The sequence below is a fragment of the Solanum dulcamara genome, chromosome 8 (genome assembly GCF_947179165.1).
Source record: "Solanum dulcamara chromosome 8, daSolDulc1.2, whole genome shotgun sequence".
NCBI classification, from domain to species: Eukaryota; Viridiplantae; Streptophyta; class Magnoliopsida; order Solanales; family Solanaceae; genus Solanum; species Solanum dulcamara.
Genome location: NC_077244.1, coordinates 76,516,566 through 76,541,331, shown reverse-complemented (window position 1 = coordinate 76,541,331; position 24,766 = coordinate 76,516,566). Strand labels below are relative to the sequence as shown.

The 24,766-nt window shown below is 28.3% G+C and overlaps 1 protein-coding gene across 1 annotated transcript; it reads left to right on the top strand.

Annotated features, from left to right (window-relative positions):
- Nucleotides 1-10,584: 10,584 nt before the first annotated feature.
- Nucleotides 10,585-12,028, top strand: LOC129901327 (fasciclin-like arabinogalactan protein 4). The gene has a single exon (XM_055976476.1). It carries the CDS (start codon nt 10,731-10,733, stop codon nt 11,991-11,993), a length of 1,263 nt encoding a protein of 420 aa, XP_055832451.1. The 5' UTR covers nt 10,585-10,730; the 3' UTR covers nt 11,994-12,028.
- Nucleotides 12,029-24,766: the final 12,738 nt, after the last annotated feature.

Genomic DNA, 24,766 nt, shown 5'->3' with positions numbered 1-24,766 from the left:
TGGTTACTTAATTTTCATTTTATTATATTAAAATATTGTTTTCCGAGGAACTTGAATAATTTGATATACAAAAATAGTTTAGTATGTTTGATATTATAAAATAAAGTTGAATTTGTGTGCCCATTTATAAAATCAACACGTGATAAAACAAAAAAAGCTAATCAATAAGAAGTTATAATGCAAATCATCGTAGAACCTAGGATATTGTAAAAGGCAAGTTGAATGATCTTATTTCACTACTCCTCAAACACGCAAATACATTTTAGCTACTAAGCTTCAAAACAACCAATATGCTTACTTAGTACAGTTGCCAAAATCAACCTATTAATTAGTATATGACAAGTAGGCTTTATATATATATATATATATATATATATATATATATATATATATATATATATATATATATATATACTTGGCAAGATGCACCAAATCTCATTTTAAGATGACACAATATTCTTTGTTTGAAGCAAAATTTCACTTGGTGACATACCTTGTACGTATCGCTGGGGCTATCATTGACCATTAATGGGTACAAGTAGCAATTAACATACACCTTCTTGGAAAAGAAAAAAGGTATAATAATTAATATATTAATTTATGTGTGGACTCCATTGTCGTTGTATGATTTGTACATTTGTACGACAAAATTAAAGTCAAATCAGATTTATGGAAAGATCAACAGTCAGACGAATCTTTTAAGACTGTGTGAATTAGACTGATATATGTATGGAGCTACCAAGGAACACATTACACTTACTGCTACCTTCTCTTACGTTTCTTTTTCTTGTCTGTTTTTCCTTCATCTTTTTTCACAAACGGGACCATCCTTTAGGGATTCGTTTGATTTGAATGCAAATTAAAATGAGATAAATTATGTTGAATTAATTATATTGAGATTATTTTTTATAATTTACATGGCATAAAATTTAAGAATAAGTTATTTGTCTATAAAAATACTCTTCACTTTATTTATTTTTTATATTTTTTTACAAGTTTTGGTTATTCAATATCCATTCTTAATATAAAACTTTCATCTTTTTTTAATTTAAATATTTTTATGTGTGCATTCTATGATATCAGTATGTATTTAAAAATAAAATTTTCTTCTTATTTAATTTTAAAATAGAATTCTTATTTTAAATTTGTTAAAGTAAAAAATGATTTATGAGAAATCAAAATATAAATAACCACAAGAATTAGTCAAATAATTTTATAAATAAAATTTATATTATATTGTGTAATTTTTTAATAGAAAAAAATTATGAAGAATTCTCATAAAAATAAGGAGTGAAGGTTGTGAATGTTGTTATATATGGTATTAAAAAAATGTAAATATATATGAACTTGAAAAGTGAGGTATAAAAAGGATTTAAAGGGATATTTTTGTCATTTATCTATTTTATCCCGGGATTAGTATACCAACCAAGAAGAGGTATAACTTATTTCATCACTAATTATTAATATCGGGATAAGTTATCCCAAACTTGTCAACCAAACAACAAATTAAGTGTCACTGTAATTTAATCTCATCACTATATAGTGTTATCCTTCAAACCAAACAACCCTTTAGAGTTTAGAAAGGAACCTCCCCCCCCCCTCCCTAAAATTTAACTCTCGCAAAGTCTGTAGAAGGGTCGGAGTGAAATCATGTTGTGAAATCATATGAGATGAAGTTAGACAAGGCTAGGTCTATATCAGCAGTACTACTTTGTATTTATTTTGTCACTCGTGAACAAAGGCGAATTCAGAATTCGAAGATTGCGGGTGTCAGTATCTTTAATACAAACTTATCACTAGTGATGAACATCGAATTAGGACGCACATTTAGTTAATTCAATCTATTTTGGATTGATTCATTTTAATTTACAAGAGTTTTGTTTTATAAGCAATACACAATTATTGACGATCTCTATTAAAAAAAATGAAAAGACAAAACAACTTGTATGCGGGATATTTATCTTCCTATCAATAATACAAATAAATAAAAATATTTTCATTATGAAAATTCACAAAGTACCTATACGTAATAAAAAAATTAATTCAAATAAAAATAAAAAATCTTAATGAAAGTGAAAAAAATAATCAAAAAGTAGCATATATAGGCCTTTGCCTTACATTACTTTAGTTTAAAGGGTTAAAACAAGGAATAAAATTAACAGATGAAATATATTTTGGAGGAATAAAAGAGGAAAAAGATTGAAATCACATTCAATTAAATATTTGGAGATTTTGAAAAAAAATTACAAAAAAAAAATAATCAAAGAGATAATTTTGATAAATATACGTTGGAGAAACAATGAAAAATATGAAAAAGGGAAGAAAAAAAAGACAAAAAAGGATATAACAAAGACGGGATACTATTTGTTTTTGCACCCAGACACAGCCCGTGGCACCCGAAAAAAACATCCACCAGACCAGCGAATACTATAGTATTGTGGGTGCCAACCTTAATATATATCATTACTAATTGAAAAAACCCTTGTGCATACCAAAAATTTAGCCCAGTGATCGAGTGTCATGGCACCTTCACCCTCCCACGTATATCCGCCCCTGATCGTGAGCCATCAATGTTGACAAGTGATTTCAAAATAAAATTAAAAATGTCATCTCTGGAATTTGAATACTTATATCTCTTATATTAAGGAAATTCAAAATGTATTAAAAGTTTTTTTTTTTACCGTTCCTACGCCAATATATTTTAACAAAGATGATTCAATTAAAGCATAGCTCTAATTAATTAGGTGTATTCCACGACCAATCTATCTATCTATACTATATTAAAAGCATGAAGATCCTTAATAAAGTTGTTTGAACTTTTTACCCTTTATTAAAAGACTTCTCTTTAGACAAAATAATTTTTGACTACTTTTCTCAAATTATTATTTAAAAATATATGGAAAAGTTATGATTTTCCGCTATCATATTTTTGGCAAACTAAGAATTTTCTTATTTTTGGAAATAATTGTGGTAGAAGTCTAAACAATCACCGCCTTATTTTTGGCAAAGCAAAAAACAAACAAAATTTGCCGTAAAAAAATAAAATTGCTTTACATTTGGAAAATAAAAAACTAATAAAATAAAAATCATATAAGTCCTAATTCAAATCAAAGTTCTGTTTATTTAAGTTAGGATTCACGTTAGATTTTTTACACAGATTAATATTTCCCCAGCTAAACTTTTCAAAATTAATATTTCACACCAACCTACACTTGGTTCTTCAATACTCTTTCAATTATAGTTTTTTTAAAAAAACAAATAAATTTACATATATTAAAATTGCAAATGGTTGATAGAAATTCACTTTTCTTTCGATTTTAGGAGTTCTTCGCAATTAATGTTATTCAGATTTGGAAGTGTTATATTCCAACTTTCAATCCCTTTCACAAATGTTTTTAGTTCCTTTCAGATTTTATTTTTTTATTCTATAATTAACCTCTCTTTACTGATCAAACTGTTAAATTTATGATACTACTAACATTTCAATTTCTTACTTGTGGATATTAATTCTTAGAAGATTTAGCCCTTTTTGTACCAACACAAACAAACAATAAGGAAGCCAAAGGTGAAGCTAAGTTTTACGAAGCTCATCTATTTGCTTAATTTAGCCAGAACAAAATAATCATATTTTGTTATTATGAACCATTTAAAAAATGAATCTTATTTTGTCAATTACCTTATGCATTATTATGTTCTTTTACGTTGAAGTAGGGGTAAACAAAACCGAATTGAAAATTGAACCAAATTGTAAATCGAATCAAATCGGAAAAAAAAATTTGATTAGTGATTTGGTTTGAATTGATTTGATATTGCAAGAAAAACCCCCACTATACTTAGGTTGGTTTGGTCTAAACTAAGAAAAGTCAATCCGAAACCAAACTAACTCGACATTATATATATAATTTTTAAAATTTATTTTATACTTAAAAGTATTTACTTTGATATAATTTATAAACTTTTCTTATACTTTTTCATAATTTTTATCTTTTAACATATTATTTCAAGTTTGAAACTTAGAATTTTGAGTGATCCAACGAAGATTATAGTTAATAGATATTACTAACTCTAATAAAGCTCCAATCAAAATCAAGTTAATACTAATGCTAACAAAATAAATTATTCAACACTAAAAATGACAATAATGTTGAATATTTTGTTCTTTAGTTTATATTGGTTTAGACAATTAAAATATATAACCTAATTTTAGTTTTTTTTTAATGTTTAATCATGTAATTAATACTTATAGACTTATTTTAGCATGATTTATTACTTTTAAATTATGATCATTTTCATTATAACATATTAATTTGCAATATTTATTTTTATGATTTCTTATTATTTTTGTTGAATATTTTAGTATCACCATTCATCTCATCTTTTGTGTTATTTTTTTAAGAAACGCCTTAGATAGTTGTATTTTGGTAGGACTAAAAAAATATTTGAAGCACAAGTTAATTATATATAGGTATGAATACTTTACTGAAAAACCCGAAAACCCTAGAAATCCGAAAAAAATTCAAAAAAAAAATGAGGTTGAAAAGTCCGAGTTTAATTTATTTGATTTGATTTATGAATTTAAAATTTCAATAAAAATGATTTGATTTGATATTTAAAAAATCCGAACCAACTCGGTCATATACATCCCTACACTGAAGCGCTCTTTTTATGTTTAAGAGTCTTTTTAATTAAACGATAAACTCACGTTAGGAAATATTGAAGCACTCCTTTTATGTTAAAGGAGTCTTTTTTTGTTATTAAATTTTATCCCCTTAATTACTCAACGTCAAATTATCATTATGCATTAAACTAATGTAACATTTTCTTTTTGGCTTATGAATTCAATAAGGATTTCATTTTCATCTAAATATCCCTTTATTAAGGTACTAAATCGGATCAACATTTAATTATTTTTAGGAATTTAATTTTTTTTATGGTATTTAATTTAGAACTTAAATATATTGTTTAGTAATTTTTACGTAATCTTTAAAATTGTGTATTTAATAATATAAGTTACACGTAATATATATACGATATACACATACAAAGCTGTACACTAAACTAGTTCTACTAAACATGGATTCACCATTTACTTTTCAGTTTCAAAGGCCTTGTAAATCTCATTTTTTTTATCAAAGTTGTTGAAAAAGCATCCAGATTAGACTATTGAGAACTACTTTCAAGTCCTAAAAGTGGGCGGTGTGGACTTTTGACTAGTGCGATTATCTTTAATTACAATTTGCACTTAAATTAATCCACGATGCTAAACATAGATATATCTCTTGCTTTTACGTCATTATTGACTATGACATCTATATTATCGGCTTATATAGCTTTAATTAGTTTAGGCTACAAATTGGACTAAATCAAAGCTTCGTCTAGGCAGTGTGTTTGTTAAAGTAGTTATTCTTTGAAATGAAAATAGCTAGTAGTTGTTGACAACAGAAAAAGTAAGCTACCAAATAAATGATTGAGATTATCATGTACTATTCTGCCTAAAAAGAGTTGGAAAATAGAAGTATATAGTATCAGAACACTTGACTTGTACTAAATGAAACCTAAAATGGGTCCAAGTTTTTAGTCTACAAGATGCCGCGTTGAAGTCCAACTTTGGTATTTCTAGAAATCACACACCCACACACACAAAATGAGGAAAAGAAAAAGGAAGAAAAATAATATCTAAGACGCCACACAAGAATAATTGACATATTTTTATAGAGTTTAACTAATATATATACAATTAAAACTCAATTACATATAGGGTGTGATTGGCATGGGGGAACATTCGAATTGGAGTAGAAAATAAATTTCATTAATGGTATAACCCCACCACCCTAGCTTACCATCTATCCCCCATTCCATCTCACCCTGTCCTCTTAGTGTTTACTTAGATTAGATATAAACTTTTATGAGATAAATTGTTATGATATATATATATATATATATATATATATATATATATATATATATATATATATATATATATATATATATCATTCCACCCATGTCATAAACACTGTCCTCTTGCTTAACCGTGGTAATTTTTGTTAAGAAATTTGATATAGTGTGGGACTCAACCTGAAAAGCTAATTCAAGACATGAGATTTGTCTAAATCATATAATAAAAGAGACAACACATTCCTTTCATCATTGATGTGGGACTTTTCCACACTCCACCCCACCCAACGTCTAGACCTAGATGCCTGGAGCATTGATAATTCAATATCTACTTTGATACCATGTTAATTAAAGGATTTTAGACCTAATTCAACTCAAAAACTAGCTCAAGAGTTGAGGATTGCCCAAGTGAAAATGAATCTAGGATTTTTGAAACAAGGTGCACGGCAAAAAATATGAATAAAAAATTGAAGGATTGATTCATGTTCCTCTAGGCAAATAACTCAATATTCAATCAAATGCACCATTCAGACTTCTTGGAGCATAGTTTATCAACAAATAATATTATATCAATTCTAAAAAATATTTACTTAACATATTTAGTTTTGCAAAAAAAAACATAAATTCACTTGCATCAAAATTGATACAATCAATCGACCCCTACCCAAGCCATATAAACAAACCATGCACTGATGCACCCATCGCCTTCACCACTGATGGCGATCGAGACTTCGTCCCAACTTTTTATAGCAAGCATAAAATGGTAACTTGAAAAAAAAAAAAAAGATAAGTGACCTGTCACAACAGGTAAAACTATATTGATTTTAATTTGTTAACTTTTTTATATAGTTTGAATATACGGAGTAATTAAAATCTCATGTTTAATTATTATACCTACGTAAGGAAGAAAATGAAAGAGAGATTCATAGAGTGGTCCTGCTGTTGATCAGTTCTATCTGAACCTTATCGCATTACGTACCATTATTTCGTATATATGGTGGTTGTCTCATGGAATATAGAATTGTTCCTTAGGTTATTGTTGATTAATTCTTATTACCAAACCAATTACTCCTTTTGTTTTTATTTACTTGACAAATATTTCCTAATTAGATTTTCCTTTTTACTTATTATTTTTGACAAATCAACGAAGGACAATTTATTTCTTCCTATGATAACCTCAATTTATTAATATTGTGTTAATGTTTTTGAAAAATGTAGTGAGTAAATATATTTAAAACTCTATTAATTAATAGGGGTAAAATGGTAAACTCACTATACCAATCATAGTTTTTTTTAATAGGTGTGTCAAGTCAAAATTTGACAAGTAAAAAGGAACGGAGAGAGTATTAATTATGTTTATTTAGCTCTCGTACCTTTCCCATGCAATTTTAGTATTTAGCTTGATATTAGGACTACCAAATATTGACATTTTAAAAGAATTAAAAAAAGTCCCTTCGGGGACATCCGATATAAAAAAACATGTTTCACCATAACATAGATTAACAACTACCATTAGTTATAAAGAAGTATACTTATGGATGGATACATAAATAAAAAGAAAAGGAAATGCACTTAACGTTTATGACATGGGTGGAATGAGAGAAGTTTGCTAAAAATATTGAGAAACTGATATCAATAATTTTTCATCAAAATATTAAGTATATTTTTGTATACTAATGAATATATATATATATATATATATATATATATATATGTATTTATAAATAATTACTGAATATAATTATTTTAAATTGATCTGCTAAATATGTAACTTGAGCTGAAAAAATTGGAGGCTGAACGGGAGAAGAAGAGTAGCCCAAGAAAATTGGGCTTTAGTAGTGTGCCCAATCTTACGTACTGTCTGGCCTCTAGAGCCTAAAAAAACCAAAGATTTATGAGAATGACCTTGGAGATGATCGAGTGGTCTTAAATTTTTGGCTCCACTTGCTTTATGAATAAAATTTTGAATTTGACAAGTTTTGACTTTTTGATTTTAAAAATTTGCCTATAAAACAAATAAACGGCAAAAGTTCAAGATCATTCATTTTCATGATTATTAGATGTAATTTCCTGAATGTCACAGATTGTCCTCTATTAAAGCTAATAATGTTTATCTGCTGGAGAACCGCTAGAAATTGATTTAAACTTGAGCTCTTGGACTATTTTCACACAACTTTTATTTAATAAGTAGGGTCAAAAGTTAAAAGATGGAGATCGTAAACACACTCATTCGGCCTGAAGTGAATTTTGTTTATTCAATGCACCTATAATTCTCTCCCTGAGTCATAACGCACCTACGTAGAATAAGCCGATAGTAAAAGAATAGCAATGATTTTACTCATGATTTACTTTGTTTCCTGACTTGACAGCACCAATTTTCTAACCATTTCCATATTAAAATCATGTCATATACTCCCTTCCTCCCTCCATTTCTTTTTACTTGTCATAACTTTCTTTTTAAGAATTAAACAATATAGACTTTGACTAACATTTTAAGATGCATTTTTTCATCATATTAATGTAATTTTTTTTTACAACTTATAGTACTTTTTGTATAGTTTTTAAATATATTTTAAAATATCGAACTAATGTAATTTGAAAATTAATTAAATTGACTCTAAAAAAATACAACATAACAACTAAAAAAAAGGGGGGGAAATACAACTATGTGAATATTTTTACTCATATATTGCAACTTTTATTCAATGGGAATCTTAAAGCTCCATTTATTTTCGGAAAGTACAACAAAAGAGGAATAAGTATTTTTTGTTTTAATTAAGTGACACTTTTTTATTATTTTATATTGTTGTTTCAAGAAAAAATATTATTATTTTATAAATTTTAAAATTTCTCTTTTATCGTTAATAAAATAATTTATAATTATATAAATATCTAATATTTATATTTTAAAAATTCAAAATGTCTTAAAATTTTTATGTGAAATCAAAAAACTAAAGTTTTGCTTCATGTAAATCCATTAATCCAACCTGTGTAATGGGGTCGGTGCATAGTTGTATTTTGTCGTAGCCACCCAACTTCGACCATCTTTAACTTATAAATGCAACCTTTCAAGACAGCTATTGAAAAACAATCACAAAATAAAATAAAATTTATATTGCATCCGTTTCTTTTTATCGTAAAACTTTAGAAATGCCCAATTTGATCAAGTATTATATAGATAAGAAAGAGACACTTTTTGTAAACAATAATTGATTTTTAACTACTGTATGTACCTTCTTTAAGAAACAAGCACATAAAAGTTAGCCACTTTTGCATCTTTTATTTCTTATCACTTCTTTGTTTGGTAGTTATTCATATGCTGGCTCTTCTCTTTCTTTAATTTCCACATAGCTTCCTTTTCAAGTCTCATTATTTATTGTATCGATTATTTTCCATATTTTTTTTTTAATTGGTTAGTAGTGGATCAAGAATCATATATAATGGAATTCGAAAAATAAAAAAATAATTTCACAACAGATATATCCTTCTGAACTAGTGGACAAATATGTAAGTGCTCTTGCAATACTCTATTTATTTTGAACTTCAGTTGGCCGAACTAATTTGTTTCACGATGGATGGGTTTACTAATGGGATATAAAGTAGCTAAATAAAATAAAATTTTGGAAAAAGGACTTTCTCCTTTAAAAATAGACTTGAATTTGTCTTAAGATTTGTTGTTACATACTCCTATTATTTTTTCAACCTTTCCGAAACGCATGCAATAAATTTGATACTCATCCGTCCTTATTTATTAGTCAAATATTTTCTAATTTGATTTTTTTATTTGTTAATTTTAATAAATTAAAAAAAGAATATTTTTTTTCTTTTTATTATACCCTCAATTTATTAATATTTAGTTAATGTCTTTAAAAAATATAATGACTAAATATGTTTAAAACTCTATTAATTAATAAGAGTAAAATAGTAAACTCACTAGTCAGTATAACTTATTTTTTTAATAGATATGCCAAATAAAAAGAGACGGAGGAAGAACGATCAAAATTTTACATTCTCGTGACTCAAACTCAAAATTCAAATATTAAATTTATAAAAAATCACGAGTTTCCAATGGAACTTTGAAGAATTTGTTGCTCTCATTTCACAAACTATATCAACATTAAATAATAATAACAACAATAATAATAATAATAATAATTGAAATTTTTCTTATTAAAATAAAAAAATATTGATTCTAAGAGATTCTAGACTCCAATAACTTATGACAAAGTTGGATAAAAAATAACATATCGGCACAAAGCAAACCTAATAAATTATAACAAAATCATTACATAATATTTTAAAAAAGATATAATAACAATATTAAAATAATAATATAATCAAAGGGAAAAACAACATGTATTATCAAAAATTAGAAAGCAAAAAACTAGGAAATTAGTGTTAATGCTATTAAAATACACAAAGACACAACTCAACTATTCACTAACATTTTATTGTGATCCTTGACCTTCAAAATCATCCATCTAAAATCATAACCTCAATAAACTAAAAACATCTGTCTAATCACTTTATGTCAATATTATGTAGGGAATTTTCTTTAAGCTATAGAACAAAAAACTAGCTAATGAATTTCTAAATGACACAATTGAATACACCTGTCATAATTTACTCTCATAGTATATTAGTATAAAAGAATATGAATGTAATAATTATTTGCATCACTATGATGGACCATAATCATCACATCAAACCCAAGATGGGGCCACGAATCCAAAGGAAAAATGTGTGTGGAAGCCACCAAAGGGGCATCACTCTCTGTGTTACCACTTAGAGAGAGATAGAGAGAGAGCGCTCTCTCAGCTTCAATCTTCACAAAAATGGCTGTCGTAACTTCATTATCCCATTTTACCCCTGCTACATTACTCTATTTTCTTCTTTTATCCACTTCCCACTTACCCATTTTCGCCATTAACATAACCAATCTCTTATCTTCTTATCCTGAAATTTCCGACTTCGCAAATCTCCTCGCCACCACCTCCGTCGCCGCCGATCTAACCCAACGCTCTTCTCTTACTCTCCTCGTCGTACCAAATACCTTCCTCCGATCCTCCGATCTGTTGAACAACCGCTCTCCGCCCTCCTCCTCCAATCTCGGTGATGTCCTCCGTTACCATGTTCTTCTTGAGTACTTCTCTTGGCCTGACCTCCGACTTATACCACCTACCGGAGAACTCGTCACCACTCTCTTTCAAACTACCGGGCGTGCCCCTAACAATTTTGGTTCTGTTAACATTACCCGTAACGTTAATTCCAATTCCGTCACAGTTCATTCACCCACCTCGAACGCTACAATTTTGGGGCTTTTGAAAACCCTTCCTTATAATATCTCGATTTTTAAGGTCGATTCTCTTCTGGTTCCAAATGGGTTTGATCTTATGGCTTCTGAAACTCGACCCTCTTTGGGTCTCAATATTACAAAGACACTTATTGATGCTCACAATTTCAATGTTGCAGCTTCAATGCTTACTGCATCTGGGGTAGAAGAGGAATTCGAGAGAGATGAAGGGGGTGCTGGATTAACACTTTTTGTGCCAACAGATGAAGCATTTTCCGATATGTCATCGTCGATGAAATTCCAATCGTTACCGGCGGAGAAAAAAGCTGTTGTATTAAGGTTCCATGTTTTGCATTCGTATTACCCTTTAGGTTCATTAGAATCTATAGTTAATCCAGTTCAACCAACATTAGCTACAGAGCAAAATGGTGCAGGGAGTTTTACACTGAACATCTCTAGAGTTAATGGGTCTGTAGGGATTAACACCGGAATTGTTCAAGCATCGGTGACTCAAACGGTGTTTGATCAGAATCCGGTGGCGATATTTGGAGTATCAAAAGTTTTGTTGCCTCTAGAGTTCTTCGCGAAGAATCCAATTGGTAGTGGTGGTGGAGAATCTGGGGTAGCTTCACCGCCGGAGATTTCTCTGTCGCCGGTGAACTCGCCGGAAATCTTTAGCCCTCCAAGCCACTTATCTTCGCCGCCGATTTTAGGTAAAGAAGTATCATCGGCGGCGAACAGAAAAAAAGGAATCTTTTTATGGTGCATTGGGTTCTTCTACCTACTAGCCATTAATTACTTCTGAAATTATAATTTATTTATTTTTTTCTGCTGCCATTATTTCACCCTTTTTTACACGGCATATTTCAATTCTGTATCTGTGGAATTGGTTAGGCAGTACCAATTTTTTTTATTTTTCTAGACTGCTGTTGTAATTTGTAAAGCTCCAATTTTTATTTTTTTTTGTTTTCTCTACATGGAATCGACGAGTATATTTATAATTTTATGTAAAGATAAGGTTTTTCGATTTATTTTATATTAAATTTTATTCATAGTGCCACTGATTGCAGAAAAAAGTATATACATCTTTGCACTTTGCAGATATGTGTACATGTGTCATCAAGCACCAGAGGTAAATATTATTCTATTTTCATACTGATTTGTATGAAAAGCTGAATGTTATATGTTTTGGACTTTTAACGGAAATTACTAGATTGTCCATTATATATAATTTAGTAAACCAGAAAATCCAGAAAGGGTAAAAGAAAATCTCTTTGGAAGTGTTGGAATGTACTTAGATTCTGGAAGGAGCTTTTTGTAGAAATGTATCTTACCTGTATTTCACTTGATATCAGCAATGTAGTACGCAACAGAGATGCTGCTCCGGTAACAAAAGAAGCCATTAATTAGCCAACATCTGTCATTGGTTGACAATGTAATGTGTAATGTGTGAATTATAAGCATGTCAAACATAAAAAACCATTCAAAGATTAGTATTTAACAGTAAGATATATAATCAATACGCCTGTGTTGGACAACCAATCGCTTCAATTTAAATTATTCAGAGAATGCATCGCCTATATATATATCAAAAACATGAATAAACAAATCTATTTTTTGATTAACTCAAAAAGCTGAATATGTTTTAATAAAGATATGTAAAAAGCAAGTTCAATTACGCATATTTCTAATCCTATGGAATGAACTTATAAATATAGAATCGACTCGATCATCAGATTATAAGTTTATAACTCTAGTCCATTTTCATTTTGGACAAAATGGATCTACTAATACTCTTTGATTCCAGTTAGTAACACTTTGGATTGTATTGGCATAGTTGTAGGTCATTAGAAGTGAAAGTTGAACTAAAAAGTTCTTTGGTACGAGCTTTTGAGTACATAGTCATTTTTGTTAGAAACAAATTTTTTGTTTAATATAATCTTTGTTAAGGACCGTTTTTTATTCAATATGTAATTTAAACGTGAATTCAAATTTAATAAAAAGGAAAGTTATATATGTCTTTGTAGATTCTTGTCCTTACATATTTTAAAGGGTCATTGTTAGGTTTGATCTGGACATTAGCGTCCCTGTGTGCTGGCTCTTTCATCTTTTCCCGAGAGCTGAATATGTACATGCCTACAATGGACCATTGGACAATCTTCTTTATATGGCATGGAATTTTTTATAAATATAAATCACCCAGCGGACTTCTATTAATAATATTTTTTGGAAATGACAAATTAAAAGGGCCAAATTTTACCTTGCTAATCCAACTGAGGGAGGGACGGATCCCTCCATTAACAAGTAGGCAAAAAGTTAAAAATATGCAGGAATTAAAAGTTTTATTACTGTTACAATAATGATATACTATTAAAGTGTAATTCCACGAGTGATCTTGGGAGGTTGAGTGTGGAAAAATTTTATCTTTATTTTTATAGGGATAGAAAAATTATTTCAAATAGATCTTCGATTCAAACAAATAATAATTCAAAATATGTTTTAAAAATACAAAAATATGGTGAAAATACCAAAAATATTGTCAACAGAAATAGTAAAGATAACAAAGTGACAGAAACAACAATAATAGTACTTAAATTGAAGAATCAAATAATAATAATGATAATAATACTAATAATTTTTTTAAAAAAAAAAAAGAAAAAGAAAGAGGGAGCAAATAAGGTATCCTAGAACCATACTATCCCATAGAAAAGGGAGAAATCGTTCAGCTATTTACTGATTAATCTTCTATCGTATCCTAGTTCTCAACTTATGTGCATTTCAATTTTTGGTCATGTTCCTGATGAGTTGAAGTTGTGTAATGTCCTATTTAATCAACTCCCTTCCAATTATTTTTCTGTCTCTCTTTAATCTTATCATTCTCAACCTCTCGCACACTTTTATAAGGGCATCTAGATCCCCCCTCTTTATATGTCTAAAATCATACTAATCTCGCTTTCGCATCCTGTTCACCATAGAGGTCAACTTGCCTTATATATCCTTATTCTTAATCTTATCTCCTTTATTATATTCAAAAATCTACCTAAGTGTTCGACTTTGCTTACTTTAATCATCTAGATATGTGAGTTTTTGACTAGCTAACAGTAATCTATCTTGTACAATGTAATAGATCTAACAACTACTTTATAAAACTTATATTTAGGTCCTGATAGCATATTCTTATCTCATTGGAAAAAAATATGAGCTTCTGTTTCATTCACACCTATCCGAACATGATGTGTGACATCGACCTCCACATTTTCTTAAATTATTAACCCAAGATACTTAAAACTCCTTTTCTTGAAAATACTATCAATTCTCACTTTCACGTCCACCTCTGAATAGATAATTTACTCTTAGAGAATATTATAAAGTGAGATACTAGTGTAATGATAAAAAATAAACTTAAGAAGAAAGCTGGAGTGATTAATAGTATACCTAAACTTATTTTATAATGAATACAGTCTAAAATGAGAAAAGACGCTATTATTGAATTCTTGAACTCTTGAATTCACCGTCTGGGCCATGTGCTACTAAATCCAATTTGGGCTTCTGTTAATTTCATTCTTGGGCTCATCACAGTGTGGTTCTTAAAGTAGAGGCGGAGAGAAAATTTAGATGAGAGCCACTTTTTGCTCTTATCTTTGAAAAATAGTCACGGCATATTCGGTGAAACTACGCGACTTAAAATTTTATGATAATGGCTATTTTTTAATTGCATGGCCTAAAATGTGGCTGTTTTTCGAGCTGACAATTATTCTTTTTTTGTTTATGATGCAGTGTATGATTAGTTTGTGCACTTTCGACTACTTCATTGCATACCTATTATCTCTTACCAACTCAAACACCGAGTAAAAAAGATTTTTCTAAAAACTACCTACTAGAGTACTTGTTTTTTCATAGTTACCATTAAATCTAGTATACAGAGTTATTTGGTGGATTGGATGACTAGAATTGTTCAGTTTATTTGTTAGTCTTCTCACCAAAAGCATCCACAAATCTTCAACTACGACGTTAGGCTATAGCTTTCATGTTCAATCTACTAGCTAGTCGTGATTTAACCTATTAGTAATATGTTGTAAGAAGGGAACAGGTCCTTTATGATAGTAATAGGAAAAATCACACCACACATCTATTTAAGGATTAATATTACAACTTTTATATCTACTTTTTTCTTATTACTACTTATAAAGTTTTAATTACAAGTATTAACATATCAGTTTTATTAAATTAATTAATTATATTTTATAAATTAATTATATAATGTTATTTATAATTAATAGGTGAGAGAATCAGTTGATAATTATCAATTTACATTTTTAAGGGATTTTTAAAACTTATCACATGCCATCCCCCACCCCCACTCCCACATATCCACGTTTCAATTTCAACACACAGTTACTTTTTCTCTTTCATGTTCTTTCTTGTTTTCTTCTTCTCCATTCAAACGAAAATCTCCATAAATCTAGGACAAACTGCGCAGAATCAATCGGTTCACAAACAAATATGCTGAAGAATCTAAAAATTCATCATACATTTAGAAAGAGTCCGAGATTTGTAGAGGATGTATCTAATGTTGAAATAGAGCTTCCAAGTTTCAAAGTATGTATTTATAACTTATTGTAATTTGTTCATAAAAATTAATTCACTTTCTTTCTAAAAATTATTTTTTTCAATGTTATTTTAGTGATTGCGATCGATACACATCTTTTTGTTGAATATATTAGCAATGGAGTTTTAATGTGGGTCACATTGATATTGATGCAAAATATCATCGTCAAAGGTACGCCACAATCCTCTGGGAGTATGGAAGAAGCAAGAACCCTCATGATGCAATTAGTGAGAGCGAAGTAACTGGTAATATTGCTAGCAAATTTAGTGGACCACGTATAGCAAAAGAACATGCTCCTGATATTACCAATTATCCTACACTAAGATCAAGAAGATCAGTTGTCAGATAGATAATTAGCTTAGACTTTAATTACATGTGTTTGATTTTAGGACATTGTATATTTTTTGTTTTAGTTTTTGACAACAATATATACTATGCATTATTTTATTATTTTTACCCTGAAGTATTAAATAATTTTTATTGATTTCGTTCATGTTTTTTAAAAATCAAAAGTATGTTTTATGTTCAATATAAAAGTATACATTGTTAGACTTATTTTTTCCAGTTGGATACCAATTGCATACAGTGATAGTCTTAATTTTTCAAGTTGGATACCAATTGAATACAAATTGGATATCAGCAATAACCAGTTTTAGATTGCAATTTTACTTTTGAAAAATACTACATAAACAAAGTAATAAGAATTAATCATTTTCAAATTCTATTTAGATACCAATTGCATACATTGTTACACTTATGCTTTCCAAATGGATACCAATTTGATACAACATTAACTAGTTTTAGATTGCTTACTCGGTTGAAATCTTAATTATATGTTGTATTTTTCAACTGAATACTAATTAATTAGATACCAATTGCATACATGGTTAGATTTAATATTTACAGTGGGATATCAATTGGATATCAATTGTATTCACTGATGAACTTAATTTTTCTAGTGGATACCAAATGGTTGCCAGCAGCACTCAGTTTTAATTTTTGACTCCATATTTGAAAAACACTGCATACAGAAAGGAGTAAGTAGTACACACAATAAATGTTCTGAAATCAGAATTCATTAAATTAAACGATCGAAAAAATCAAAATATGTGTTTGTCACAATTAAACAATTAAATTAAAATAAAAATAAATTATGACTAATTTTCAGCAGGGCAATTTGAACATGTCTTCATGTTGTGTCCCTTCCGACGACATGTGTTGCACAAAACTTTAGACCTCTTGAATTTCACATCAACAAACCCCTTCCAACGTTCAAGTTGTGGTCTGCCTACCTTTATCTTAGAACCAGGCGGCAACAATTTAGGCTCCGACACATAACTTTGTATATTCCACGTACTCTCACATAGTAGAGGTCAACAAGAATTACATATACATCTTCAAAATTTTTGCGATATAAATAGTATGCCAATTACATACAAGATTTTTGTCAATATCTATACCAATTTCATATCATTATTATGTAAAATTCTATATTAATTTCATGCCAAAATTAAACACTGATTCATATCAGATCATTCCAAAAAGATACCAATTGGTGACATCAAAACATGTGTTTATCATAAATCTTAAAAATTGAAATCCAATTACATAAATTAAATATTTGTATATAACAGTATAACCATCAAAATATTAAACATTGAAATCCAAATTACATATTGTATTTTTACACACAACAGATATATTTATGAAGGAATTTAGAGCAAAATTTGCATGTTGTCCCTGTCCATTTTAGCTATTAAGTAACTGTCCTTTTTTTGATATACAATTAATATAATTTTTTTTATTGAGACAGAGACGAATACATTCGAAATAATATACGGCTTATTTTAAATCAAAATATTACACAACAATATAAAATATTTATTATAAAATACTAACCTGAACTATCTCATCTACTATCATATTTTATCAATATTGATATTAAACTTCCACCTTCTATAAGTATACAAAAGGATACCAAAAAAAAAAAAAAAATTGAGAGAGAAGACAAACGAATATTTGAGGAAAACAAAAGAAATCCATTTTGATAGGTAATTAAAGAGGTGGGAGAAAATGATACTAATTGTTATATCCGATAAGTGTTTTACTATTAAAATTTGAAACATAAAAAATAATGTCATAACTAGTAATACATAGTCTTATATATGTCAATTATAAAAAAAAATTCCTGGTCCTAATTTAATACTATGAGATTAATTTATGTAAAGGCAAAAATATGTGTCGAATCTTTTTTAAGTTGGCAACTTCAAAGATAGAAAGAGTAACAAGAACACCCATCGGGTACACTATATTATCCCATCTACTCTAGACTCAAAAGCATATGCAATCGCGTGGTCTTGAATCACCCAGCACTCTGGGCTCTCCTTTATATATACACAAGTGAAGGCACTGAATCCTAACATTGCATCCCTTATCATTGTACGTATCCCGTAGTTATCTATATAACAAATTAACAATTATATTATATCACTCTTACAATAAAACTTAAGGATCGATGATAGAGTAATTGGAAGGACGTGGCACGTGAGTACACAAATACTTCAATCCCTCGTTTGCCGGCGAATATTCCACGCTGTAACAAAACATCAAGTTTGGTTCTCAAAATTTTCTTTTTTCGACTTTTTACCTTGATAGTTTAAACACTTCTTCTCTTTCTAATTTGAATCAAATTTCGTCATATGCCTATTCAATATTTCATTAGTATTCTAAGTATTGAAGTTTAATGGTTGCAAAAATTGGTGACCAAATGAATATTTGAAGAGAGAGACAAGTGAGATAAAGATCAGTAGGAGAGGAACGAACGAGATGAGAGGAAAGTAATGGAGGAGGAAGGAGAGTTCTAAGTATAATTATATAACATATTGTTAGTGTGGGCATTTTAACATTTTATTAAATTGCAATTTTAGCAATTGTCCATTGATGACATTTAATGTCATCTTTATTCTATTTTTATTAGTGCATAAAAATGTCTTTCATTATCATCTTTAGTTAGTGCAAGATTATGCATTCCATTATGTATTTTTAATCTAATTATCACTAATAAGTGGTGCACTAAATCATGATAATGATGGCATTCCATTATTTTTTCATTTTTGTATGATTTTCTCTCCTATAAATAGAGAGGTTTTCTTTGATTTGAAATGTAAGATAAGAGAAGAAAGATTGAGTGTATTAAGTTTGTCAAAAAAGAAAGAGAGTTTTTATTAATTGAAGGGAGGTGTTCTTTTTTGTGGAGCTTTAAACTCAACTCTTGTCCAGAGTTTGTTGAGTTACAATTTGTGATAAGGCTGTTATATCCTGGAGGGGACAAGTCAAGAGGACTACTGCTGGACCGGTGAAAAAATTTGTTGCAGTGAGTTTGAATCTCCTTAAAGAGAGCGAAATATTCGCGCCTCAGCCAAGAAGAGAATTTATTTTCTTCATTTTATTTTTCAATTGTAATTTGTAATCTTGTAATTTCACCAACGCATATTTCTTTTAAGATATAGTCATGTAAAGTAAATACATAGAATATATTTGCTTCCATTATTCACGATCAAAAGAGGTTGTTTCTCTCATTACAGTTATAGGAGTTGGCTGAGAAGCTTCCGAAGAAGATCGCCATTTTACATGATTGGAGACGATGAAATTTGGGTTTCTGAGTTTATCAAAATGAACGTCGCTGAGCTGAGAAACTCTACAGAGAGATTTCAGTCGGTTCAGAACGAGCTTCGAAGCCATGAAGAAAATGGTGAAACCTGTAAGCTAAAAGAGAGTAGAACATTTTGGGCTGATGAAAGTTTTGTATTTGCCATCAAATTGGGCCTGGAATGATCATTGGCCCAAAGTGTATATGTGGATCTAAGTGCATAATGGCCCTTCCTTTTATGATATATTTTAATTTAAATTGAAGTTTTATTATATTTATAATCAATATAAATACTTTTTATATTGTTGGATCAACTTTACAATTTATTTTTATTTTCAAGATTATGAATATATATCTCAAAACATCTTTGTTACTCTAGTTACTACTTACTTGGTTAAGAGCTCGGACATGGATGCTATGAAATTTAATTTTTGTTTTATTTTTAAAGTAAAAATTAAAATTATGTTTGATCACAAACAAAAATTCAATTTATTTTTACTAATCATATTTTGGAATGAAAAAATAAAAATAATCTTTTATATTTTTTAAATTTTGAAGTTTAATTTCAAAAAATATATATATATTCATGGTGAACCGGCAAGTAATAAAGTACTTAGTATAAAATTACTAACTACTTTATAATTACTAAAGACATCTTTTGCTCCTCTATTATTTGAAGTTTGACATGCATGTCTCAATAACTTTACCCTATCCGATTCCACTTTTAGTTTATTGCACTAAATTGATTAAATGAAAAAGGGTTTAGAATACTTTTGAACAATGTGAAATTAAATAAAAATGTCCTCAGTCAATAATTTGATTTAAAATGTCTTTGTCATCAATAATTTAGTTGAAAAATGATCATACCGCCAATCATTTGGTCCAAACAAACAAAGAAAAATAAAATTAATTTGGAGTACTATACAAAATTTGCAAGATAAAGATTTCTGTTATAATATCTCATATATCAATTACATAACAGAAACAACCACAACTATTAAGAATAATGTGTAAATGACGTGCTATTTATTTAATTTGTTACATGACTTTGTGGGCTATTTTGTTTCACGTAAAATTACTTACAATTCTTGTTCGATTTGAGTTTTCTGGATTAATCATGTTGGTGGTATACGTACTAATTAATTCATACTACATGACATCTAGTGTCTACTTGATAATTCATCTTAGTTGTCATTGTATTATATTAAAGTAATATTATTGATATACAAGATCAATTTGTTTCTCGATCAAGCCTATGTGAGGTCCATTTTTATGTGATTTATGGACTATTACATCCCAAGGGCAGCGGACGCGTTGGTTACCAGAAGAAAAGTTCAACGCATATTAACAATGTAGTATATAATGATTATATATATTTATATTTTATTAGAAACAAGGAATGGAAAAAAAATTCTTTGTCACATTCTCATCTAGAAGATATGACATATGTGACCGGAGTTTTAAAATTCTTTTTGTCTATGGTTTCTCTTCTTTTATTTATTATATTCAACCAAACAACTGTGTTTTGGGTGCATAAAAAGCAAAGAATTCAATGTTAATTGTCAATTTATTGAACTTTGAATTGTACACTATATAATATATTTACAAATAAACCTTCAGAAAGAGATAGTTGATAGTCAAGGGAAAAAATTAGATTATTGTTTTATCTAAAGACAAAAAGACTTTTGTCGATGACGTGCAGTTTTTAAATAAATTTTTGGCTGCTATCAAAATTATATATTATTTGAGTTCTAAATTTCAACCATATAATATTTTTATAATAAAGGTTTCGTAAGTTCTTCAATCTACCTAACATCGAATCATTTGCATTTAATTAATCAAAATTACTGTTACTGACGTGCTAATCACTATATTTATGGTTTATCATTTACTTGTCTCTCTCTCTCTTTTATTTTTTTTTATAGTATAATTGTTTCGACATAAGGGTAACTAAGTCCATGTAATGATAGAGTGGGCAATATCACATGTTTGGTACACGAATGGCAATTCACCGACTTAATTTATTGCTATCTTCAATTGATCTAATCGTCCTAATTTTATTGTTCTAATTTTTTAAAATCTAATTAACATAAAATATTCCAACTTTCTCGCTAAAATCCGATATTGCAAAGGCAGATTTTTATTTTTAAAATGTCAGAGTAGGTAAATTTCTGATATACGTCTGCAACTTCTCATCTTCAAATTAATTAACTTAATTCCACTATAAGAGAGAGAAAAAAGTCCAATTCGCTCGGTGTTATGAAATCATGAGATGAAGTTGGAGTTTTGTTTGAACATGTAATTTAGGTTTTTTATGATATATGTTTTCTCATAAATATAAAAATTCTATAAATTGTAAAACTATTAAAATTGTCCTAATTCTTTATACAATCTTACCAAATAAGCAAAAGTTTATAAAATTGCATAATAAACTATCACAAGACTATTCTAAAAAAATACAATATTTATTGATCAAACTTTAATTCAATAAAAAATAAAATTGAACATAAATTGTAATATGTTAGCATTTAATATAATCCTCCCGCATAGTATGGATAATCTACTCATGTTGAACTTACATTTCTCGATCATATGACCGAGAAGACAAACTAGCATTGTTACTTTAAATCATTTGTTGTTTCTAAAAAATATTTTTTAGTAATGTTGATTTGAACGAAATAGTAATAAATTTGGTTGGTAAATAAATTTGATAAAAAATAATGAATTTGGTGATATATATGGTAAAGTAAGAATTGATTTCAAGCAACAATCAATTTTATGTTGGGGAGAATAATCATTATATGAAATGCAATTGGTTTAAAAAGTAATGATATGGATTATAAAAAAAATTACATTTGAAATTAAAGTTTAGTAGATATAAACGTGGGTGTTTTTCTACAAAATATAAACTTGTAGATCAATTTACAATTTGAAAAATCCTAAATCATGATTTGCAATTCTTAAATCATAATTTTTGAAGAATTTAGGATTTCATCTCATAATACGAAATCATGAGTTGAAATCAGCCTGCAATCACATATCGAAACACTGATTTCATCTCATAATTTTATATCGCGACATGAAATCGCATGTCTAAACACCTACGTAGTATAATAAGATATACATCTTACTTCTTGTTTATTTAAAAATATTTCAAACTGATTTCATTTCATAATTTCATATCGCGATATGAAATCAAATATTCAAATGCTTAGATAGTATACATCTTATTTCTTGTTTATTTAAAGGCAAATTAGCAAAACATGTCTTTTTCAACTTATTCACCATGTGCACAGTGAACTTAAGAACACGACGAAGGAGAAGTAGATCAACTAACGCATTGTTTTTAGTGAAGGTGTTAAAAGTGAATATCATATTTTTTGACAAAATGAAGATTTGACTTTGAGATAAGAGTAGAATTTGCCAAATAGTTAGTTTTAATTAGAGAGCACACAAAACGTTGTGTGAATGGTAAGTGCATTTTTATTATTATATTTAAATAAAATATAAGTTTTGAGTTAAAAAATAAATTATCTTTCATAACTATAACTAAATTAATTAAATTTAAAAATAAATATCAAACATCAAAAAAAAATATATAAAAAAACCAGAGGAGATAAAACAAAATGAGTGTAGTTGGCAAAATGGAGATTGAAGACAAAGGCAGGCAAGTAGTAGTGGTTGAGGTGGATTTGGTCTTGCTGATATCATTTTATCAATACACCGACGTTTTCTGACCATTATTCCCATTTTCTCATCAGTCAAATTAATACTCCATTTTTTGTGTGCTTGCTTCATGTCATTTCTAAATTTTTTTCTTGATTAGTTTAGATTTATGTTTCGTGCAACATTATAGGTAAAAGCATTTTTTATCGATGATTTTTTTATAACTACGAATTATATGCTGCTTCTAAAAATAATAGGGAGGAATTAAGATATTTTGATTATTTATTAAATAAAAAAATAGTTCTTTTAGTAAATGGCAGGAATTAGTCAGTTATAGCTTGAAAAGAAAGAAAAAATTAATTCTTTCTTGTATTTTATTTTAAATTAAATTTTCTACGTCTTAACATAAAGATTTTCTGTAAATTGTGTCATACTAAATGAATAATTGTAATGGGTCATATAATCATTAAACTCATTCGATGAATTATGTTACGATAATAGACTTTACATGTAGGTTAACTTTAAGTATTTATTTTATAAGATAGAATTGTTCAAGCTCATTTAAGAAAATAATATTTATTTTCACAACTATTAAGCGTTACTCTCAACACTAATTTGTTTGGTCTCAAGTTTCCAAATATTCTCGGCAAGTTATTCTTTAGAGAAATTTTAGTAAAATTGCATCATGTGTTTGGCCTCAAGTTTTCCAAAGTTTTGGTTAAATTTTAAAATATATTATTTTGTACTTGTAAGTTCTAAAAATTATTTAAAATATCCACAAGTTTGTGTTATCATATTATAATGAACATGTTCCATTAAAAAAGTTTTATAACATAATTGATAACAATCAACAACAACAAAATAACATTACATACAATACATTAATCGTTTCAATTAACATATACTTAATGATCAAGAATTAAGAGGGTCGGTGGATATTTTTATAGATAAGTTTTATTCAAAAGGGATTAATGGTATTGATTGATCATATTAATGGAGTAAATTGATAGATAAATATTTAGTTGGAATTAATAAATGATTGGTGTTTTTATAAAATATAAAAATTTGGGGTTATTTTTAAAATTTTAAAACTTCCCAAGTTGTCAAGTTCTACTTTTTTTTAGAACTTGAGAATTTGGTAATTTTGCCAAAAATATTTGCCAAATAATAATAAATTGTATGAACAAACATAAGTTTTCAAATATTTTTTAAGTTTTTTCCAAAAATTACTTGGGGCCAAACGCTACCTTAACACACACAAAGTTGGACACATGAAGCAAAGACAAAATAAAATGGGGATGGGAAGCTAGTGAGTAAACCAAAAATAGATGTGTGGATGACTATGATATCATTTTGAAAAAATGGAAATTAAATTTAACTCAATCTTTAAAAATTAGTTCATGAAAATAGGAATTAATGCACAAAAAGAGATAGAGATAATAACTTATTCTCTCAACTAAACTCTAACAGATATATATTTATCGGCCAAATAGATATTATATCTTTTGGTTAATTTTATATAGTGCAAATTTGTTTGAACTTTATTTTTCTCGTTTTCTACTCAATGCTCGATATTCATATTGAAATTTTAATCAGTTTGAATTTGTCCTGCATAAGACTCATTAAAAAATAAATCACTCCTAACTATCGTAAT